The sequence below is a fragment of the Aulonocara sp. 'chitande type north' Nkhata Bay genome, linkage group LG5, assembly GCF_057382095.1.
Source record: "Aulonocara sp. 'chitande type north' Nkhata Bay isolate Kocher_YH1m ecotype deep benthic linkage group LG5, A_spYH_male_GT1.1, whole genome shotgun sequence".
Lineage (NCBI taxonomy): Eukaryota > Metazoa > Chordata > Actinopteri > Cichliformes > Cichlidae > Aulonocara > Aulonocara sp. 'chitande type north' Nkhata Bay.
Genome location: NC_141348.1, coordinates 47,551,239 through 47,569,512, shown reverse-complemented (window position 1 = coordinate 47,569,512; position 18,274 = coordinate 47,551,239). Strand labels below are relative to the sequence as shown.

Here is an 18,274-nt window from a genome sequence, read left to right as displayed (position 1 = left end):
GTTACAGTCTGTGCATTTGCTAAAACAGAGCTCGCATTAGCAAGTAACCAAGTAACCTTAAGGAACCTCTGTAGTGTAGCTTTTTCTTACTAACCACTTTGGCTAACATGTGTGACATACGGGAGTTAGAGTGGCATATGAAAAAGAAGCTCATTTAGAGCAAGGCTTTTCATAAGAGGAAAGGGGAGACATGGAATGAAACACAAGGAGAGGAACATGGGAACAGAAAAGGGAGACAAAACAGCACCTATAGATTGAGGTAGACACTGGGGAGGGGGAGGGGGTTTCAAAGGTCTTCCTCTGTCCTTGTGAGGGGGTGGGGGATCAAACACAAACGTGACTGGGGAAATATACACGGAGGACAGCAGTAGAGCATGACATGTTGTAGGATTTAAAAAAGTATGTTTGAACAGTTTAATCTGCTTGTCTCTGGTGTTTCTACAGCACCACCTAAAGGTGGAAACCCATTACAGTTCTGCAGGTTTGTGTGTCATACCAAACAGCTTCATTTGAGCTCTGATTCATTTTATAAAAGGTTCAAAGTAGTCCTTGGAAAGGATTTTAAGATATAATCCAAAACTAATGGGGAATGGGGATCTAGGGTTCTTAAAGGGAACAGGCATCCATAACATCCACCTCTCTTCGGGTCAGTACACTCTTAACTCATGCAGGCTCGCCGCACTACAGGGAGTCTGTACACAGGGAAAAACACACAGTAAGTTTCCTCAAAGCATAAAGGCCAGCAAATGACTTCAGGTGCCAGCCACTACCTTAAGCTGGTAAGATCATGTGAGACAGGTGGGTGATTTCCTCAGGTGTGTAGAGCAAAGGCCAAGACCCTGAAATAAGGCCCAACAGGGAGCACGAACAACAACAAAAATCACAGATAGAAGAGAGGAGAGACAGAAACTGAAGCAGAGAGAAAGAGACGAGACAAAACCTGAAGATGTCAGCAGGGAGAACTAAAAGACCACAATATAACATTTTGTATGAGTGCTCTATATTTTGCTTTTCCCAGAAACATGGAAGAAATCAAGTGACATGACTGACTTTGTTGTAAACACTTTGTTACCATTGTTACTAAACAGTTTCCCCTTGAAAATATGACAAGACGGAAACATCAGTTTGCTACAGCGTTTGCTAAAAAAAGGTCTTGCCCAACTAACGGTACCCCATCTTGATAACTGGCCATATATTTGTCATTTTTATCTATAACTGAAACTGCAAACACACATTTAAAGTTTACATCGTTAGAACAAATACAAAAGGTTCTGTTCCAAGGTTAATGACGTTAATGATGTCGATACGTTGAATATTAACTATCCAGTTATTTATTTCATTCAGCCAACCACTCTGATCGAGTCGCATCACTGGTGGGATGCTTTAAGTTTCCAAAGATTTATGCAGTTGACAAAAATCTGCCCTGATTCATATACAATGTTTCTCCAGATATTATCAATGAGCCAGCTTGAGGAGTACCAACGGCCACTTTACTGTTTGAAGAAAAAGAAAGAAAACAAAAGTATATAAAAAAAAACAACCACAAAAAACAGTCCACTGAAAACAGCACCAATTGTTTCAGAGAACAACTCTAAAATTCTTCATACTTTCAAACAGAAAGTTTGTGTAAATATTGTGGATATTTTGAGGTGACAGAAAGAAGCTGTTTCTAACAACTAATGAGGAACCGGCCATTTCAAGGCAATTACTTACCTGTACTGTAAAATAAAAACCCTGAAATGTTAGAGATCCTCTATGAGCAGCAGCTGGGATGGAAGAACAACAGCAAGATGTTGTGCATGTCTTGTACTACAACACACACACACACACACACACACACACACACACACACACAACATTATCACTCAGCTTAACTACCTCAAACTATCAGACGCTTCCATTTCACTGACCATCAAAGGCCCTTCAGGTGTCTCAGTGAAATCCTCAGTTCATTTCAAACATCCTGAACTTTTACACAAGGTGTATATTCTCTTTGGCAGATGTTGAAAGCATCAAATATTCTTAGGAAAATGTCGACTGTTGACATGAGATTTATTTCTGGTGTGTCATAAACATTCACAGAACACATTTAACATCTGATTAATAGTTCTCATTATTTTAACATGATTCAATCATTTACAGACTTTTTAAAGATACCTTTACACTTTATGTTATAATTGTTCACATAAGTACATGTATACAATTATGTAATGTACATAAAGCATACATGTATATTACATACATAAAGGGCTCCCAGGGTTATGTGTGCACTTTGCCTATGTGTATTATTCTATCACATAAAATTACACATCCAGTCAAAGAAATGTGTATTTCTTTGTTTCCATTTAAAGATTTTTACTTCTCTTTTAGCTCAGTTTTGGACTCCACCGCTCCAAAGGGAAATATCCAGTTTTTCAAATGCTAAATGATCCGTGCCAGCTTTTCTCTCACTGTGTCTGTGAGCCAGTTTTATTGGCTGTGTGGTTTAGCACGGACGTTTCCTTTCCTGCTTAGACTCTCAGTCAGTCGTCCTTTTTCCACTGACAGTGAAGGACCTCTTTCAGCTCTCTGTCTTCAGACATTTGTGGTTATTGATCTTAACCTAATTGGTGAGTTCTTTTCTTTCTTTTCTGTTTCTTTCTTTAAAAAATTGCTTCAGTATTCAAAGTGGTGATTGAGCTTCTTTTCATTTTACTGGACTTTTGATTGTGTGATGCCAGGTCAGAATTGGCGGGAAACCAGACAGACATTTTCTCTCAGCCTCTTATATTTAGTTGTTTTCATTTTTCTTTCTTTGAATTTGAATTTTACTTTTGAAGTTTGACTTCTAGTTAACATTGTAAAATGGTTTATTTTAAGTCAAACAATTATCAATTTGGCAGCCAGGTGCCCAAACCAAACTAAAAAGTGAAAGGACAGGTCTAATACATCCACCACCATCACCTTCTTAGTAGCTTACCTGAGTAAGGGTTAAAGTCAGGGCTGAAGCCTTTCACAGGTCGCTCTGGGCAAGTGTGAGCTTAGACACAAAGCACTGTGTCTAAGTATGGTTAGCATTCTCATTGATGTTAAAGCCTCTGAAATTATGTAAATGCTGTGATATTCTCAAAAGTTTGGTTTTACAGTCAGAATGAAGATCGCAGCCTTCAATGTCAAGAATCTTGGAGTGAGAAAACTCAACAAAGATATTGTACGAAATAATCTAATCAAGGTAAGTCTTGAGACATTTACAACTTAATTTGATTAAATTATGATGCTGTTTTATTGTTGAAGTGTGTTTGTGTCATCAACATATTCAAACACTTAATTATAGAACGTATTGCCACAATAAGAGTTGCTGACTTTTAAGTGTGTGACGTCAGGCCATTTTTGCAGTATACAGAGTTATTTAAGTTTGTTCACACTGGCTTGTAAAAGTTGATGTGTTGGATTCCCAGTGGTTGCTGAACTGTTGCACCAGACTTTTATTTCTTAAATGTATTTTTACTAAGTGGGTTGTGTGTTTCTCTTAGATTGTGTCTCGGTACAGTGTGGTGGTGTTACTGGAGGTCCGGGATCCCAATGACAGGGCAATGAGCAAATTTCTCACAGAGCTCAACAGACACAGGAAAGTCATCACAAACCACATTAACAGGCATTTACACCTGCTGACCACTGGAACTAACTGACAACAACAGTATTCCTGCTGTAATGCCAAACACACAATATGTACAAAACCTCCCAAAAATAAAACTGAACTACAGTTATGTCTGTTTTTGAACAGGGGGAACAGATCTCGTCCATACAGGATGGAGATCGGTGCCCCAGTAGGACGACATTCCTACAGGGAGCAGTTTGTCTTCTTCTACAGGTACAATCATCTGACATTCATATGTTTCATAGATGTCTCACATGTCCGGAATTAAAAGCTCAAATCTGTCAAGACAGATCATTGCATTTAGGAGAAGATTTTAAGGAAAATAAAACATTTTTTAAAAAGTTTAAGATAATCCACAGAAATGATTTCAGATATTCTTCAAACCAAAATATTAACTTTTATTCTTCCACCGTCCATTTTATGCCACTTATCCGGGTCCAGAATGCAGGAGCAACAGTCTAAGGCAGAGGTGGGCAACTGCAGGTCTCGAGGGCTGGTGTCCCTGCAGGTTTTAGATGTGTCCTTGAACCAACACAGCTGATTTAAATGGCTAAATTAGCTCCTCAACGTGTCCTGAAGTTCTCCAGAGGCCTGGTAACGAACTAATCATGTGATTCAGGTGTGTTGACCCAGCGTGAGATCTAAAACCTGCAGGACACCGGCCCTCAGGGCCTGGAATTGCCCACCTCTGGTCTAAGGGGAGACTCTTCAACATTTATTGCATTAGATATTTTTTCCTTTAAAAGAAATAAAAGCACTCTATGAATGTTTAAGAGAATAGGTGAACATGGCTTTTAGAAAAACCACCTCCTCTCCTTCACCTACTCCAGCTGTTCTGGGAGGACACGGAGGCGTTCCCCAGCCAGCAGAGAGACATGATACACCAACACCCCGACACACTAAGAGTCAAAAACCTGGAGTCGGGACTCCACCCTATTCCTGGCCTCAGACTTCCTCAGACAGCACAAGATTCACAACAATAAGCAACTTCTCACGATATAAGTCATCTCAGTTTGGGCTGAGACCTTGGCTATATGTTAGCATGAGGGAAACAGATGTGTGTGTATTTTCTGTCTCAGACAGGATGAAATGAGTGTGATTGACCGTTACCAATATGAAGAAGAAAACAAAGATGTGCTTGCCAGAGAACCCTTTATTGTGCAGTTTCGCCGCCGTTCAGCCAGACGTATGTATGAGTGTGAGCTTTTGTCCTCTACTTCTACATTCACAGGGACCAGTTTGAAACTGGTGACGCTGCTCCTTCTTCCAGGATACAGGCTAAATTGTCCATGAATGTCCATACAAGTATACAAATAAACAAGTACTACTGTGCATGTTCACCTGTAACTAACTGGTTATGTTTGTGCTTCCAGTTGTGAAGAAGCTTGTTCTGATTCCCGTCCACACCAAACCAAAGGATGCTGAACATGAGCTGCGTGGTCTTCATAATGTGGTCCAAGATGCAAGAAGGAGATGGGGCACTAATGTAGGCTGGAAATGAAAGAGTGACGAATTTACAGAATGGATTTGTTTATGATGCTAAATAACAATAATAACAATAATATGTTGATTAGAGCAGAAAAGGTCATGAAATGATTGATAGTTACAATCATTGATCTGATTGTCATTCTAGACTTCAAGCACTTCCCAACAGCAGGCTGTGGACAAATTTTATAACAGTAAACTATTTTTATTTGTTAAGATAAAGTTATTGTTGACAAGAAGTCAAAATAATTTGCTTCTCAAGTTATTTAAATTAATTTGTTCTTTGAAAACCAAACCTGTGCCGTTATTATGTTTGACATATGAGCGTAACTAAAATGAAAAATCTGAAATGTGCTCAAACCTAAAGACTGGAGAACAAAATTATATTAAATGATATTGTTATAAAATATTTACCTTTGTATTTTCATATATATTGTCTTTCAGAGCATCATGATTTTGGGGGACTTCAATGCGGATGGACGTTACCTGTCAAGTACTAAAAGGACAAACATCAGAATGAGCTCTCGTCCCTACTTTTGGTTGATAGATGAAGACGCTGACACCACTACTAGTGACCTTAATGACCATACATATGACAGGTATCTTTTCTTTATGTTGTTGTTGTCTTGCTCAGAGTCACACGATTTTATTTTTAGCTTAGAAAATATTTGAATATCCAAATAGTTATTATTTATAAATATAAATACTTTCCTATTTTAAGATTAGGAAATCCGGGTGGGCAAGATCTGTTTCTATGCTGAAAAAACAATCACCGCCCCTCCTGCCTCACAATGGTTTCACTGCCTACACCTCCCTAGTTCTGTTTCATTACAGTCTTAAAACAAAGAAAGTGAAATGCTTCTTGATGGCAAATTGTCATCTGCATGTTAAACAACAGGCAAAGTCAAATGAATGCATGATTGTGACTCTATTTCCTGCCAACAGGATTGTTGTGTTTGGAAAGAGGATGAATGACGCAGTTGTTCCTGGCTCTGCAAAGCCTTTCGACTTCAAAAGAGCGTACCGCCTAAATTATGACACAGTAAGACATTTAATATTAAAAATATTTAATTCAACATGGCAATGTTTACGTGCAAACATCTCACTTCACCGCTGTTTGCCATGTTTTTCTACTTGTAGACTCGATCCGTCAGTGACCACTACCCCGTGGAGGTGGAGCTTCGGGACAATTAACGTATGAAGAATTATAGAAAAAAGCTTTATTTTTACATTGAGAACCTGCCTTGAAGTGAGATAGCAAACAAATTTCACCCCCAGTTTTAATCAGGAACCATGTATGTGTCTTATATGTGTAGTTATATAACGGTTCATGTTAAAATAGTTTTTGCTGTCTTTTTTTCATATTATGTGCAATTTTATGTCAAAGAAGAGTAAATGAGGCACTCTGCCTTTTAGTAAAATTAACAACTGTGTTTTTGGAGGAACTTCAAAGAAAAAAGCAGGATTGAATTGATCCCCTGGGTTTCAATCAACCAACACAATGGCAAATAAACCTTTACATCCACGCACAACTTGCTTTGTTTTTCTTTCATGTTCAATTTTATGCAATGACTGGACAAGTGGAGCATGAATTGTCAGGGTTCCTGGGTCAGTAACCCAGTGTTTTCAGCTTGTTCAGGTTCAGTTTATTTTGTCACTCGTTCTCATTTTCTGTTGTTCTGTTCCTGTTACTTTTATGTGTCATTAGTTAGATTATGTTCAACCATTCACTCACCGGTCTCTAATCACTAATCATTCAGTCTGTGTATTGAAGTCTCTCAGATTCATCGGTTCATTGTCGTGTCATTGTTGTTGATGTTAGGTTGTCACTGTATGCTTTGCTCATTCAGTCATTCAGTCCGTCCGTCCGTCTGTCCGTCCGTCAGCCATTTCCTGCTCCTGTTCTGTTCATTCACTCCATCTGCACTAAACACCAGCTTTCACCGCGAGTCGTGCCTGTTTTGAGTCATCTCTTCCTCTCCTCCACACACGAAGCCCTGACATGAATGAGATGAAATATGGTTATCTAAGTGATTTTACAGGTTTTATTTAATAATATAGTTTTACATTTTAAATAATCATTTTGTTTATTTATTGTATTTTTGATTTGGATTGAATTTTGCAAATGTATCCAGTTACCTCATTAATGTTTCCACCCGGGGAGGGAGCCTGGCCCAGCTGCCACAGGGCAAGAAGCAGGTTACACCCTGGACAGGTCTCGACAGGGTGCCAGACAGTGGCAGGGCTACAAATGCAACTATAAATGTTATCTTTGAAGCAGTCCTTGCAGACAAAAGTGACACCAGACAGAAATTTAACGCCCCGGTCGCAAGTTTAACTTAACTGTATAGATGTAATATTCTTCTGTGAGAAAAGTACACCCCTCTCACGTATCCCATGGACACATTGGCTGTTTTAATTGCTGCCTTTCTGTATTGTTTTGTTTATTTGAGACAGAAGCGACAATGTCATGTAGTGTTAACATAACAACTGCTCTACATACACTGTAAGTAACAAACTAATAAAGTATTCTAATTTTACCAAAACTAGAAGAGAAACTTGTTGAACAGCAGTCATCCTGACTTTCTGAGGTAAAACAGTCCAAGTTGCTGAGTTGAAGAAAACAAATGTCTGTTTATATTTATACTGAAGTTTTAAATTCTCTGTATGAATTTGTACAGAAATGTCTTTAGAAGAAAGCTGTAAACATTTTGTTCTACTGTAGAACATTTTAACATCACTTTTTAATCTTTTCATTTTATTAATGATATTGATGCAAAGGAGCTGTGAGCATTATACCTTTTGTTTGGTTATATTTAGTATTTTGTCCAACAAAGAATTAAGAACCCAACTAGCATGACTCATTTGTTCTGTTAATACTTTGTTGCCATTGTTATTATGCAGTTTCAGACAGGCAACATAACAGGAAGGAAACAGCTGCTACCACAGCGTTTGTGAAACAGCCGCACCATCCAGACAAGATGTCTCAGTGGTGTGGGTGTGGAAGGACATTTTTTGTTTTTTTGCACATCAACAGGAAGCATCCTGTATTTTAAAATGACCGGGAAGCAAGAAAGAAGCGGGAATATTTGTGTGTAGGAAGAGATGAAAGGCACAGCTTGAGTCACAGTGGAGGAAAGAAGATTTTTTTATTACCAAGTGAAGCTTTATATATCTCTGAGGATAGAGGAAACTATATTATCTATTTGGTATATGAATGGATTGTCATGAACACAGCCATGGATAAAAACATGTCACACAGCCATACCTCACTGACCCTTTAGACATCTATGTGTTATCCTGAGGCCCTTTTTAACATCATTTCCACAAAAGAACGTCCTCTCGTCTTGTGCTGACAGGAGGCACCAGATAAATATAAAGTTGTGAAAATGTTGCTTGTAATCAATGATTTTATGATTTGATTACTCGCCATGTTAGCTCTGCATTTGGTCTGTGCCATCTCTCAGGGAAGTGTCTGCTGCATGTATGAGCATGCTCATACTGCGTGGGCTGTCTCTCTGCCTGCAGAAACAGTTAGTCAGTCCCATTGATAGCAAGGACAATTCAAAAGGACATCATAGCCAGATTGGTGAATTCCTGTTCTTAGTTTTCTGCATTTTCTACAGAAAAAGGTAAGTTTGAGAAATAATTGCAGGCAATTGAGCAGCTGTTTATTTGACTGGACTTGCAAAATTTGCATTGTGTAATTCAAAGTTAGAATTGGCGGGAAACCAGCTCGACTGCTGTGAAGCTGCCAAAATGATTTTCAGATTATATGCATTTTGTCAGGGGAAGTTTTTTGCAGGTGGGAGATATTTATCTGCTAAAGTCAGCCAAGCAGAAAAAGAAAGTAATAAGTAATAATAATAGTAATAGTAATAATAATAATAAAAATACTATAATACTATAAAAAGTGTGTTAATAAATACATATTTCAGGAACTGTTAGAAGAACGCGACTGGTTTTGACAGTTCAGATTTGTTTCAGTTTTAATGAAAGAGTTTCCTGTCTGAAAACCGCACAGTGTGCCAGTTTTAGTGAAGCAGAGTTATCTTCACTGCTATGATCACTTTATTATTCATCTATTGAGTGAACTGTTGAGGATCTGCACCTGCAAATTTAAATAGACTGAATGAATAATAGTTAATTTCTATTCATGAACAGTGTTTATGAATAGCATGTGCATCCTCCTGTGTCAGTATTTCTTGGTAATGTGTCAACAACACTGCTGTCTGCTTTATGTCTCTTGTGGCTATTAATGAATAAAATCACACTAAGAAAAACGCTTTGCACTTTTTTCTTCTACTGTCTTGTACTTTTTCACTCTATTTTATTTAAAGATAAGGCTAAATGATATAATCTTTCCATGCTAATAAAACACATATGATAATAAATTAAATAATCCTATTTTCTGTACACTTCTGTATGGTTGTGATCATGGTTACACACGGTAAAGCCAAGTTGTTCTCTAGATTCACCGTCCCAAACAATAAATGTGTAAATTTAATCAAGATAGTTGCTCCTGGTTAATTTTCCAATGACTAAATTTGGCTATCCCCTGGCTCTGCACCTCCCTGCTTTGCATCTTTTTATCATCGCCTGAGTTCTTGTGCTCTGATTTAAATATATATATTTTTTTATCTTAAAATGTTTAAACTAATACTTTGGGTGTAGAACTACCAATATTTGTAATTTATTAGACAAACATGGAGAACATCAGCACACTCCATTATCCCTGAGTTGTTAATAAGTTGCTAAACTGTGTTATTGTTGCTGAAGTCTCTGTTGTTAATTTTGTTTTTACAGTGACCATGAAGATTGCAGCGTTTAATGTGAAGAACCTCGGAATGAAAAAAGTCAATAATGACAATATACTGAAAAACCTTATCAAGGTAAATCATAGTCGTGGAGCACACTGTGACCTTTTTGACTTACTTAGAGTTTTGATTGTGTTTATTAGTTTTGTGCTATTGAATGCAACATGAGGTTAAATTTGTTTGTTTTTTTTAAACACAGTAATCCACCACTACAGTCTGTGCCCTGTTCCTTTTTTTCATATCTCACAAAAATAAGTATATTATCTAAATGCTAACAACACATAGCTGATTATAGGACCATTTATTCCTTTCATTTTCCTGATGTTGTTCACGCTGGCTCATGAAAGCTGATGCTTGTTTAAATTTGTGGTGCTTGCTTAATTGTCTCTGAAGCTTCTTCAAATTACTTCTAATATTTTCTTTTATGCTACAGTCTTTAAACGTGTTTTTTACCGTGTTCATGTGTTTCTCGTAGATTGTGTCCCGGTACAGTTTGGTGGTGATGCAGGAAGTTCAGGACCCCACTGGCAATGCGATGAAAAAGTTTCTCACGGAGCTCAATAAATATGGGTGATTTATCTCAAATTATATAACCTGTAACAATCACAGAACATCTGAGAGGTTTACGATGGAGCAACTGTGGCTTAGCGAGTTGTTGTTTTAGAACAATGTTACTACCACTGTTAGCCAGTTATTAAACTGGGTGGGAGTTTTGGTTTAAAACTGGCTGGAACCTTCATGTTTTTGCTGATTTTTTCATATACAGCATGTTTTATGTACGTTCAATACAGATTCTATGCTCAAGGAATAGGTTTGATACTTGAAAGCTGTTAAATCGTTTGTTACTGAAACCACAGAATGAAGACCAGCTGTAAAGTTTCAGCAGCTGTGCGTCACATTTTCACTGGGATTTAAATCGCTGACACGTTTAGTCACACAATAAAGAATAAAAGTTAAATCGAGCTGAGCTGTGTTTTTCAACAGAAAAAACAAATATCATCCATTTGAGATGCTGAGCAGTGACCCAATAGGACGAAACTCTCGCAAGGAGCGGTTTGTCTTCTTCTACAGGTATCCATCACGAGGTTCACAGTTGTGTTTCTGTAGCACCACCTACTGATTAAAAACATTACAATTTGTTTGTGTGTGTATCACAGATAAAGGGAATAAATGTTATTTTGTACCGAAAACTATTTTTTCTTTTAACTTTTTAAAAGGTTAAACTGAAATCTTTGAACCAGTTTTTGAAAAAACTAACAAATTAACTTCAATTTTAATCTTAAAACTAAAAATAAATATGAATATGAAATAATAACACAAAAGTACAGGAATTGTTGTTCATAGCAATAAGTAAGTCCTTTTCATATTTCAGTGTTTCTGTTTAGCATCCAGGAAATTAATCATTGTCAATCTATCATCCCCAGAAAAGATTAAAATACAGCTGTTTATCTTTGTGTCTCAGACGTGATGAAATAAACGTGACAGATTACTACCAGTATGAAGAAGAAAACGAAGATGTGCTTGCCCGAGAGCCCTTCATTGTGATGTTTGAATGTCCAAATACAGGTATGTATGTGTATATGATCTTTGCTTCAGATCAGTCTGACTTGGTTCTCCCGTTTCAGGATAAACACTTAAATCCATTTACTATGATTTAAATATATTATTTATTATTGTTAAATTAATGGCACAGATATGACCAAGAACAGAAGAAGTACAACAATTTTACTATAAAAATCTACTCTAAGTGCCCAAAGTAAATAAAGTCATTATGTAGGATCATATATTAACCATCCATCCATCTTCTTCATCCATCAGGCTGTCAGGAAGCTAAACTCCCTCCCGATTCTGCCCCCCTCTCCCCTCTTCTCCACCACGGTCTCACTGAACTCTGTCACACACACACACACACTCACTCTCTGACGCACTCACTGGCCTGCTCCAGTCACTTTGTGGAGCATTGGACTGCTTAAGCATTGGACCTCATAAGACTTTGCTGTTACACTATCTCTTACCGTACACTACTAAATCCCCATTTGCACTATTTGCCTATTTTCCACCACTATGCCTTCTTACTTGAATATTGTATATTGTATATTGCATAGCTTTTTTTTGTTATACGTAAAATTGTATTGTATTTATTTAAATTTTTACTTTTTAATTATTTTATTTGCATTTTTCTAATCACTAGGGTTTGAGAGTAACGCAATTTCTATTCTGTGTATGTCCTGTACATGTGGCAGAATTGACAAATAAAGCTGACTTGACTTGACTTGACTTGACTTCTTAACTACTTATCTAATTTGGCGACACAGGTGTTCCGTGTGTACCATCTCATTAGCCCTTTGGCAAAAGGCATGGCACATTCAGGACAGGTCACCAGCCCACCTGAGGGCTACAGACAACCGCTGATGCTCACACTCTAAATTCACAAGTTAACATAGCATACATGTCTTTGGACTGTGTGAGGAAGCCAGCGTACATGAAGAGAGGTCATGCAGTCACAGCGAGGACACGTAAACACAGGAAACTCCCAGCCAGCCAGTAGATTCATACCAGAGATGACTGCAAAATTAGTGTGTACATTACTTTAATATTATAGCTGGGGATTTTTTTGAATTTCTCAAACATATATGAATTACTCATATACTTTGTAGCTTTAACCATCATAAAGTGGCCAATAGATGCCTTGATGCTCAATCATCCAGGTAGAAAATCTCTAAAAGTTTCTGTAACGTTTTCAGTGGAAAATGCTACATCCAGGTGAACAGAATCATCTTTTTGGGCATATCTTAATATATCCTTTATTAGTAGATTTATATTTCAAAATATTAAAAGTAACAATTGTTTTGGTGTGCAGTATTTTGGAATCCAAAATAAAGAAGAAAGTAAAAAGCATAGAAATAAGGTGCAAGAATATTAAAGCTGTACTTCAGGAAAATGCTTGAATGCAACAGATTTTTCACTGTAAGACTTACAGTATTATAGACAAGGGGCACCGGGGCAAACCATATTTCAGGCTCAGTCTGTGCCACCCAATACAGTCAACTTACTAAAGTCACTGGTGCCACCTCATCAAAAGTAAATCAGTAAATCGTATGTTTATAACGTCTCTTTGTGCTTCTAGTTGTGAAGAATCTGGTTCTGATCCCAGTCCACATTGATCCAGATGATGCTGAAAATGAGCTGGAAGCTCTGGATGATGTGGTTGAAGATGCAAGGGAAACATTGGAAACTGATGTAAGCTTTAAATCAATAACATATAATCGATATGTTAAATATGGTACAAAAAAATAACAAATATTTGATTTGATTATCAAGCAATCACATTTTATTTCATAGCACATTTCATACAAGTTAGTGCAGTTTAAAATTCTTCATTACCTCTGCTGATGTTAGACAAGCTGATAATAAGACACAGAACTGAAAAGGTGTAAGCAGGATGAAGGTACATCAAAATAAAACTAACTTAATAAAAATAACTTTAAGAAAAAACCTGAAATGCCCACACTGAAGGTTCAAACTCAAGCGCCCGAGCTATTGTCCTGAATATCATTACTTATCCTACTGATATAAACTGACCTGGTTTGTACACAGGGTTATACAGCTGATAAAAGGTAGGATAGAGAAGAAATACATGTGTTCTTAATTATATAATTTATATAATTAGATATTTAATAATTATATCATTATATAATGTTTTTTAAATCCCAGTTTTTTAATGCCAATATATGTGCTCTGTGTGGCGGTCTGTTCACAACCATAGATAGGAGGCTCCCTTTGTGCAGGAGGTAAGAAATATGAGACATAAATCCTATGTAGAGCATTCGACTTACAATGTAACCAAACAGATCCATTATTAAAGTAAAAACGAATTCCTTGTATAAAGTTAAATGCAATATTATGAAACATGTTAAAGCAAAAACACCATTTCAAATAAATGCACATAGTGAAAACAGCAAATATCAGATCAGATGACATCTCAGCTTCGTGCCATTACTTAATTTACTGTTGGCTCAAAGCCAGCCTGTCTGACATTACATGTATTATGGACCATGTTTGTTTTTTTAATAATTTTGAACTGACAGTATAAAAGATACCGTTATTTCTAAAAATAATAATTGATCATTATAATAGGTAAAAAAGCCCTCTGCCCTAATCCCAGTAAACACTTTCTTGATGACTTTTATCTCAGTCACTCATTTAAGTCATATTCAATAAAACGATAATTTCATTTTGTGCCTTGTAGTCATTTGAAGTGTCTGAAAAAAACAATAATCCATGATATGCTCACATGCTAACATCTTATCACATCTCAGTCATTAGGCAGGGAGAGCGCAGCTTCAAGTCTGAACCTCTCCTCATTCATAACATCTGGTTTAAAAACACCAAGGGCCACATTAACTAACTACTTACATCGGCTCAAACTGTGTTTGGGCATAAAAAATGGATTAATGTGGGTATTTACAGGCTTCATAAGAGGATTCCAAAAAGCTTCGGCTGGTGTTACATTGTTTATATTGTTCCAGCCATAATTTTAGTGGATCTTGCAAAAGTTATTATATAATGTTAATTGACACTTTCCAAATACTGATGTGAATTTAAAAGACATTTTTAATGAAAAAAGAATAATAAAAAGCGTAAAATGAAAATCGATAATAGCACTGATGTAATCAACATGTGTTATAATTAACAATGCTAATTTTAATTTTGCTTTTTTCTGCAGAACATCATGATTTTGGGCGACTTCAATGCAGATGGACGTTACCTGAATGATGAAACTAGGGAAGCTCTAAGCATCAGTTCTGCTCCTTATTATTGGCTGATAGATGAAGATGCTGACACCACTACTGGGGCTAATGACCATACCTACGACAGGTTTATTCAGATTTGCCATTTCTAATTCTACTGTCACTGTCTGCAGGGACTCTGTATTTTTTTCACATATTCTTCATCTCTGGATATAGTGTGCGTTGTATTTTGTATATATATTTATGGTCGTTTAGCAGCAATATGGGACAGTACGCTGTACGATTGTACATAGTATGACAATAAAGAATTAAACTTAAGGTCAAGTTTATAAGATTTAATCCAAAATTTCATCTTTGTGTCATAATTCAAGTTATCAAGTGTTAAAAGTAGACAGGGGGGCGGGGCCTTCTCTACAGTGGAACCAGATCCCAGTTTGATTTGGGAGGTTGACTAAAACTTTCCTTCTGATGAAGAATAAAGTTAGGGTTGTATCAGGTGACCCTGAACCTTCCTTTGGTTATGCTGCTATGGTCTTAGAGCGCCGCGTGACTTCCTGTGACACACTGATGGACAGCATTTCTTTTCTACTAAGTCTCTCTTTACTTCTCAGGTATTTATATATCACTGCTCGCTAATTAATGTGTCTTCCACATACTGTGTGGTCCTTATGCTGCAGTATAAACCAACATGTTGTGATTTGGCACAATAAAAATGAACTTGAATATTTCAGTCTAGTTTTCTTAATCACTGAGCGTTAACGGACTCATTACTGCCCCCAGATGTAGACGAGCAGTAAGCACCCACTGGAAGTGAGGAACAAGTGCAATCATAACCTATTTATTGACCCAGTACATTACAGAAAATTTTTGTTGAACAGTACAAAATATTTCAGCAGCCCTGCAGACCAGCTTGCTGGTTTGTAAAACACATCTGTTTAACCGCCTGCTGTTGAAGAACAGTGGACAGCTGTTGCCTTGAGCTTTGGTGTATCACTGAAAACATTTGTATAAACAGGATTCCCTGCATTGCTACTTGTCACTAGAAAAGTGTGAATGATCTGATTACATATAAATCTTTCTCAATTCAAATAAACGCACAATGGTGTCGATGAAAGTGCACAGAATGGTGACTGTATTTTCTGCCAACAGGATCGTGGTGTATGGAGATGAGATGTATGATGCTGTTGTTGCTAACTCAGCGAAGCCTTTCAACTTCCAGAAAGCCTACAAATTAGGGAAGAAAATGGTAAGACTTTTCACATGGAAGTGTTCACATGCAAACACTCGTATTATAATGTTGTGCATTCTCCACCATGCTGTCTTCAAAAGGATTTCTGACTTGCTTACATTCAGGCTCAATCCATCAGTGATCACTACCCTGTGGAGGTGGAGCTTGAAGAGGATTAACATTTGAAAATGAGCTCATTGAACCTCCAGCAAAGAAGAAAGGTAATTTTTACCCTATGAGGAATATATAGGTGAATGGGTCACCTCAGAAATATTTAAACTTTACAATAGCGATAGCAATCCACTCAGGAGACGTTTGTAGAAAACATAATAAATAAGAAAAGCCCACTCTGCTCACTGAAAAGAAAACTACAAATACACTTCCATTTATATCTAACGCAGACCCGAGCACACATGGATCACACCTGGCTAATCGATTATCCTCTTCCTGTGTGAGGTCAAGGAGAAATTAGGATCCAAAACAAAATAAGTGCATATCATGCATTTTTTTTCATGCAATTTGAATCAGATTATGAGACTAATGATGCAAATAAAAACAAGAACTCAAGTGATGCAGAGCGAGAATGGACATTAGGAAATTTGTTAACAAAAACGGCAAAAGCACCAATGACTTTTTTATGGATCCAACTTTCCCACAAAATCGAAAAACATGACATTCTCTGAAAAAAAGGTGTTTGGTAGATCCTGCTTTGCTAGAATGAGAGAATGTGAAAAGTATAACAAGATGGATCGGGGACAGAAGGAAATCTGAAGCGTCAGTTAAAAAATTATATAAATAATAAATGTTCCTTCATGTAAAAATGGGACTTTTTCTCCTTGGTTCTGGATGAGCGCTCTGATGTCTGACACAGTTAATCATCTGTTTATGTGGGACAACAAAAGAGTTTGACATTATGGAGGAGATGCTATCAAAGCACTCAATGAAAACTTCTGTGATCCCCAAATAGGCGTACACTGAATTCAGACAAACTGAGAGGTGATCCATCTGATGCCTGTCCAGATCTGGCACAGCAAAATGTCAGACTTTTGAAGCAGAAGATAGAGTGACTCAAATGAACTCAGACCTGAAATTAGTATTTTTCATACACAAAGGGGAGGGTATCAGTCTGTGTAAACATGAACCTTGTGTAGATGTTAACGTCATCAGGGTGAGAGCACTTCAAGTCACTATCACAGCTGGATTTTTATTCTTGCTCACGACATCAGATGTGAACAAATCATTTCATATTTTTTTAATTTCTCTTATTTTTTATTGAAATATTCTTACTTTGCTTTTAGTGTAGTTTAACGTGTGTTCTATTTGTGTGACGTTTGGGTGTTTTAATTCATTTTTTGTGGTTAATCAGTTCATATTAATTTTTTCTGTTTTATCACATTTTGTCACATCGTATTATTCGCTTTTAACTGAAGTATTTTGAACCTGCATGGAAGTTGCTGTACACATAAGCTTTCATTGATAAAACCTTTGAATGCTTATATGAGATTAATTCTATTTCTGCTTCTGTTGTTTTCATTGTACCTTTTTGTGACTCTACATCAAACAGGTTCAGAGAAGAAGGCTGCACAGAGTTTTTATTGTTTTATCTGCAATAAACTAATCTGAAAGAATGAAATCTGGTTTGAAAGATTATTAATTTTTGCATTTTGTTTTTCCACAATAAAAAAAACTCTAAAAGACATCAACACTCAGGTATGCACCGGCTCACTCCTGGTGGCTGCTTGTCAGGGCCTGGCACCTGTGGCTCGGTCGGGCTCCTTCGGGGCTGGGGTGCCCTTGGCCTCTGGGGCTCGGTCCACTCTGGTTGCCCCTCTGTTGGTCTTCCTTGGTCTTTTGTGCTCTGAGGGTCTCTGGATGTCTGGAGCCTGGATCTCCTCCATACCTGCTTCATACCCTGGAGGACGGGGCTATGACTCCCCACACCCTCTAGCAGATCGTTACATGAAGGAACCTTTTGAATACAAGCATGAATACAAACATTACCCATAAGGGGTAGTGGGTAATGTTGGGAAGCACTAATGTGGCAAGGTGTTCTCAGGTTGCCTCTGTGGTGGCCATCTTGTTTTCCTTGTAAGGAGAAGGCCCGCCTCAGTTGCAGCTCTTTTATAGGCCAGTCTGGATTGAGAAGGCGTGGTCTCTAGAGTATTCAAAGCTGGAAAGAAATGGATAGGGGGCCATTTTGAGAAGTTGCTGTCTGTATGTGCAAAAGATTGCACATACAGAAATACTTCAGTTAAGGCAGAATGATGTCTGATGTTTTCCTCACCACACCTCTCTGCGTAACATCCAGTAAATCATATTAGTGGAGGTGAGGCCAACAAACATTGACTGGCTGCAG

The 18,274-nt window shown here is 37.4% G+C and overlaps 2 protein-coding genes across 2 annotated transcripts; both read left to right on the top strand.

The window, feature by feature from the left end:
• The first annotated feature begins 2,546 nt into the window (after window positions 1-2,546).
• LOC147331562 (deoxyribonuclease-1-like) lies at window positions 2,547-6,644 on the top strand. Its single transcript, XM_086294380.1, has 9 exons — window positions 2,547-2,609; window positions 3,126-3,211; window positions 3,513-3,608; window positions 3,765-3,850; window positions 4,717-4,823; window positions 5,011-5,123; window positions 5,567-5,721; window positions 6,068-6,164; window positions 6,263-6,644. Exons 2-9 carry the CDS (start codon window positions 3,131-3,133, stop codon window positions 6,314-6,316), a joined length of 789 nt encoding a protein of 262 aa, XP_086150506.1. The 5' UTR covers window positions 2,547-2,609; window positions 3,126-3,130; the 3' UTR covers window positions 6,317-6,644.
• A 1,988-nt stretch (window positions 6,645-8,632) lies between these two features.
• LOC147331561 (deoxyribonuclease-1-like) lies at window positions 8,633-17,547 on the top strand. Its single transcript, XM_086294381.1, has 10 exons — window positions 8,633-8,754; window positions 9,929-10,014; window positions 10,415-10,509; window positions 10,924-11,010; window positions 11,402-11,505; window positions 13,067-13,179; window positions 14,666-14,817; window positions 15,840-15,936; window positions 16,044-16,139; window positions 17,483-17,547. The coding sequence occupies exons 2-9, from the start codon at window positions 9,934-9,936 to the stop codon at window positions 16,095-16,097; spliced, it is 783 nt and encodes a 260-aa protein (XP_086150507.1). The 5' UTR covers window positions 8,633-8,754; window positions 9,929-9,933; the 3' UTR covers window positions 16,098-16,139; window positions 17,483-17,547.
• The last annotated feature ends 727 nt before the right edge of the window (window positions 17,548-18,274 follow it).

Excerpts from the sequence above, each read along its gene's own strand:
- LOC147331562 (XM_086294380.1), top strand. The coding sequence starts at position 3,131 with ATGAAGATCGCAGCCTTCAATGTCAAGAATCTTGGAGTGAGAAAACTC. Across the intron at positions 3,851-4,716 it reads CAGTTTGTCTTCTTCTACAG|ACAGGATGAAATGAGTGTGA; the intron begins GTACAATCATCT and ends TTTCTGTCTCAG. Across the intron at positions 4,824-5,010 it reads TCGCCGCCGTTCAGCCAGAC|TTGTGAAGAAGCTTGTTCTG; the intron begins GTATGTATGAGT and ends TTGTGCTTCCAG.
- LOC147331561 (XM_086294381.1), top strand. The coding sequence starts at position 9,934 with ATGAAGATTGCAGCGTTTAATGTGAAGAACCTCGGAATGAAAAAAGTC. Across the intron at positions 11,011-11,401 it reads CGGTTTGTCTTCTTCTACAG|ACGTGATGAAATAAACGTGA; the intron begins GTATCCATCACG and ends TTTGTGTCTCAG. Across the intron at positions 11,506-13,066 it reads GTTTGAATGTCCAAATACAG|TTGTGAAGAATCTGGTTCTG; the intron begins GTATGTATGTGT and ends TTGTGCTTCTAG.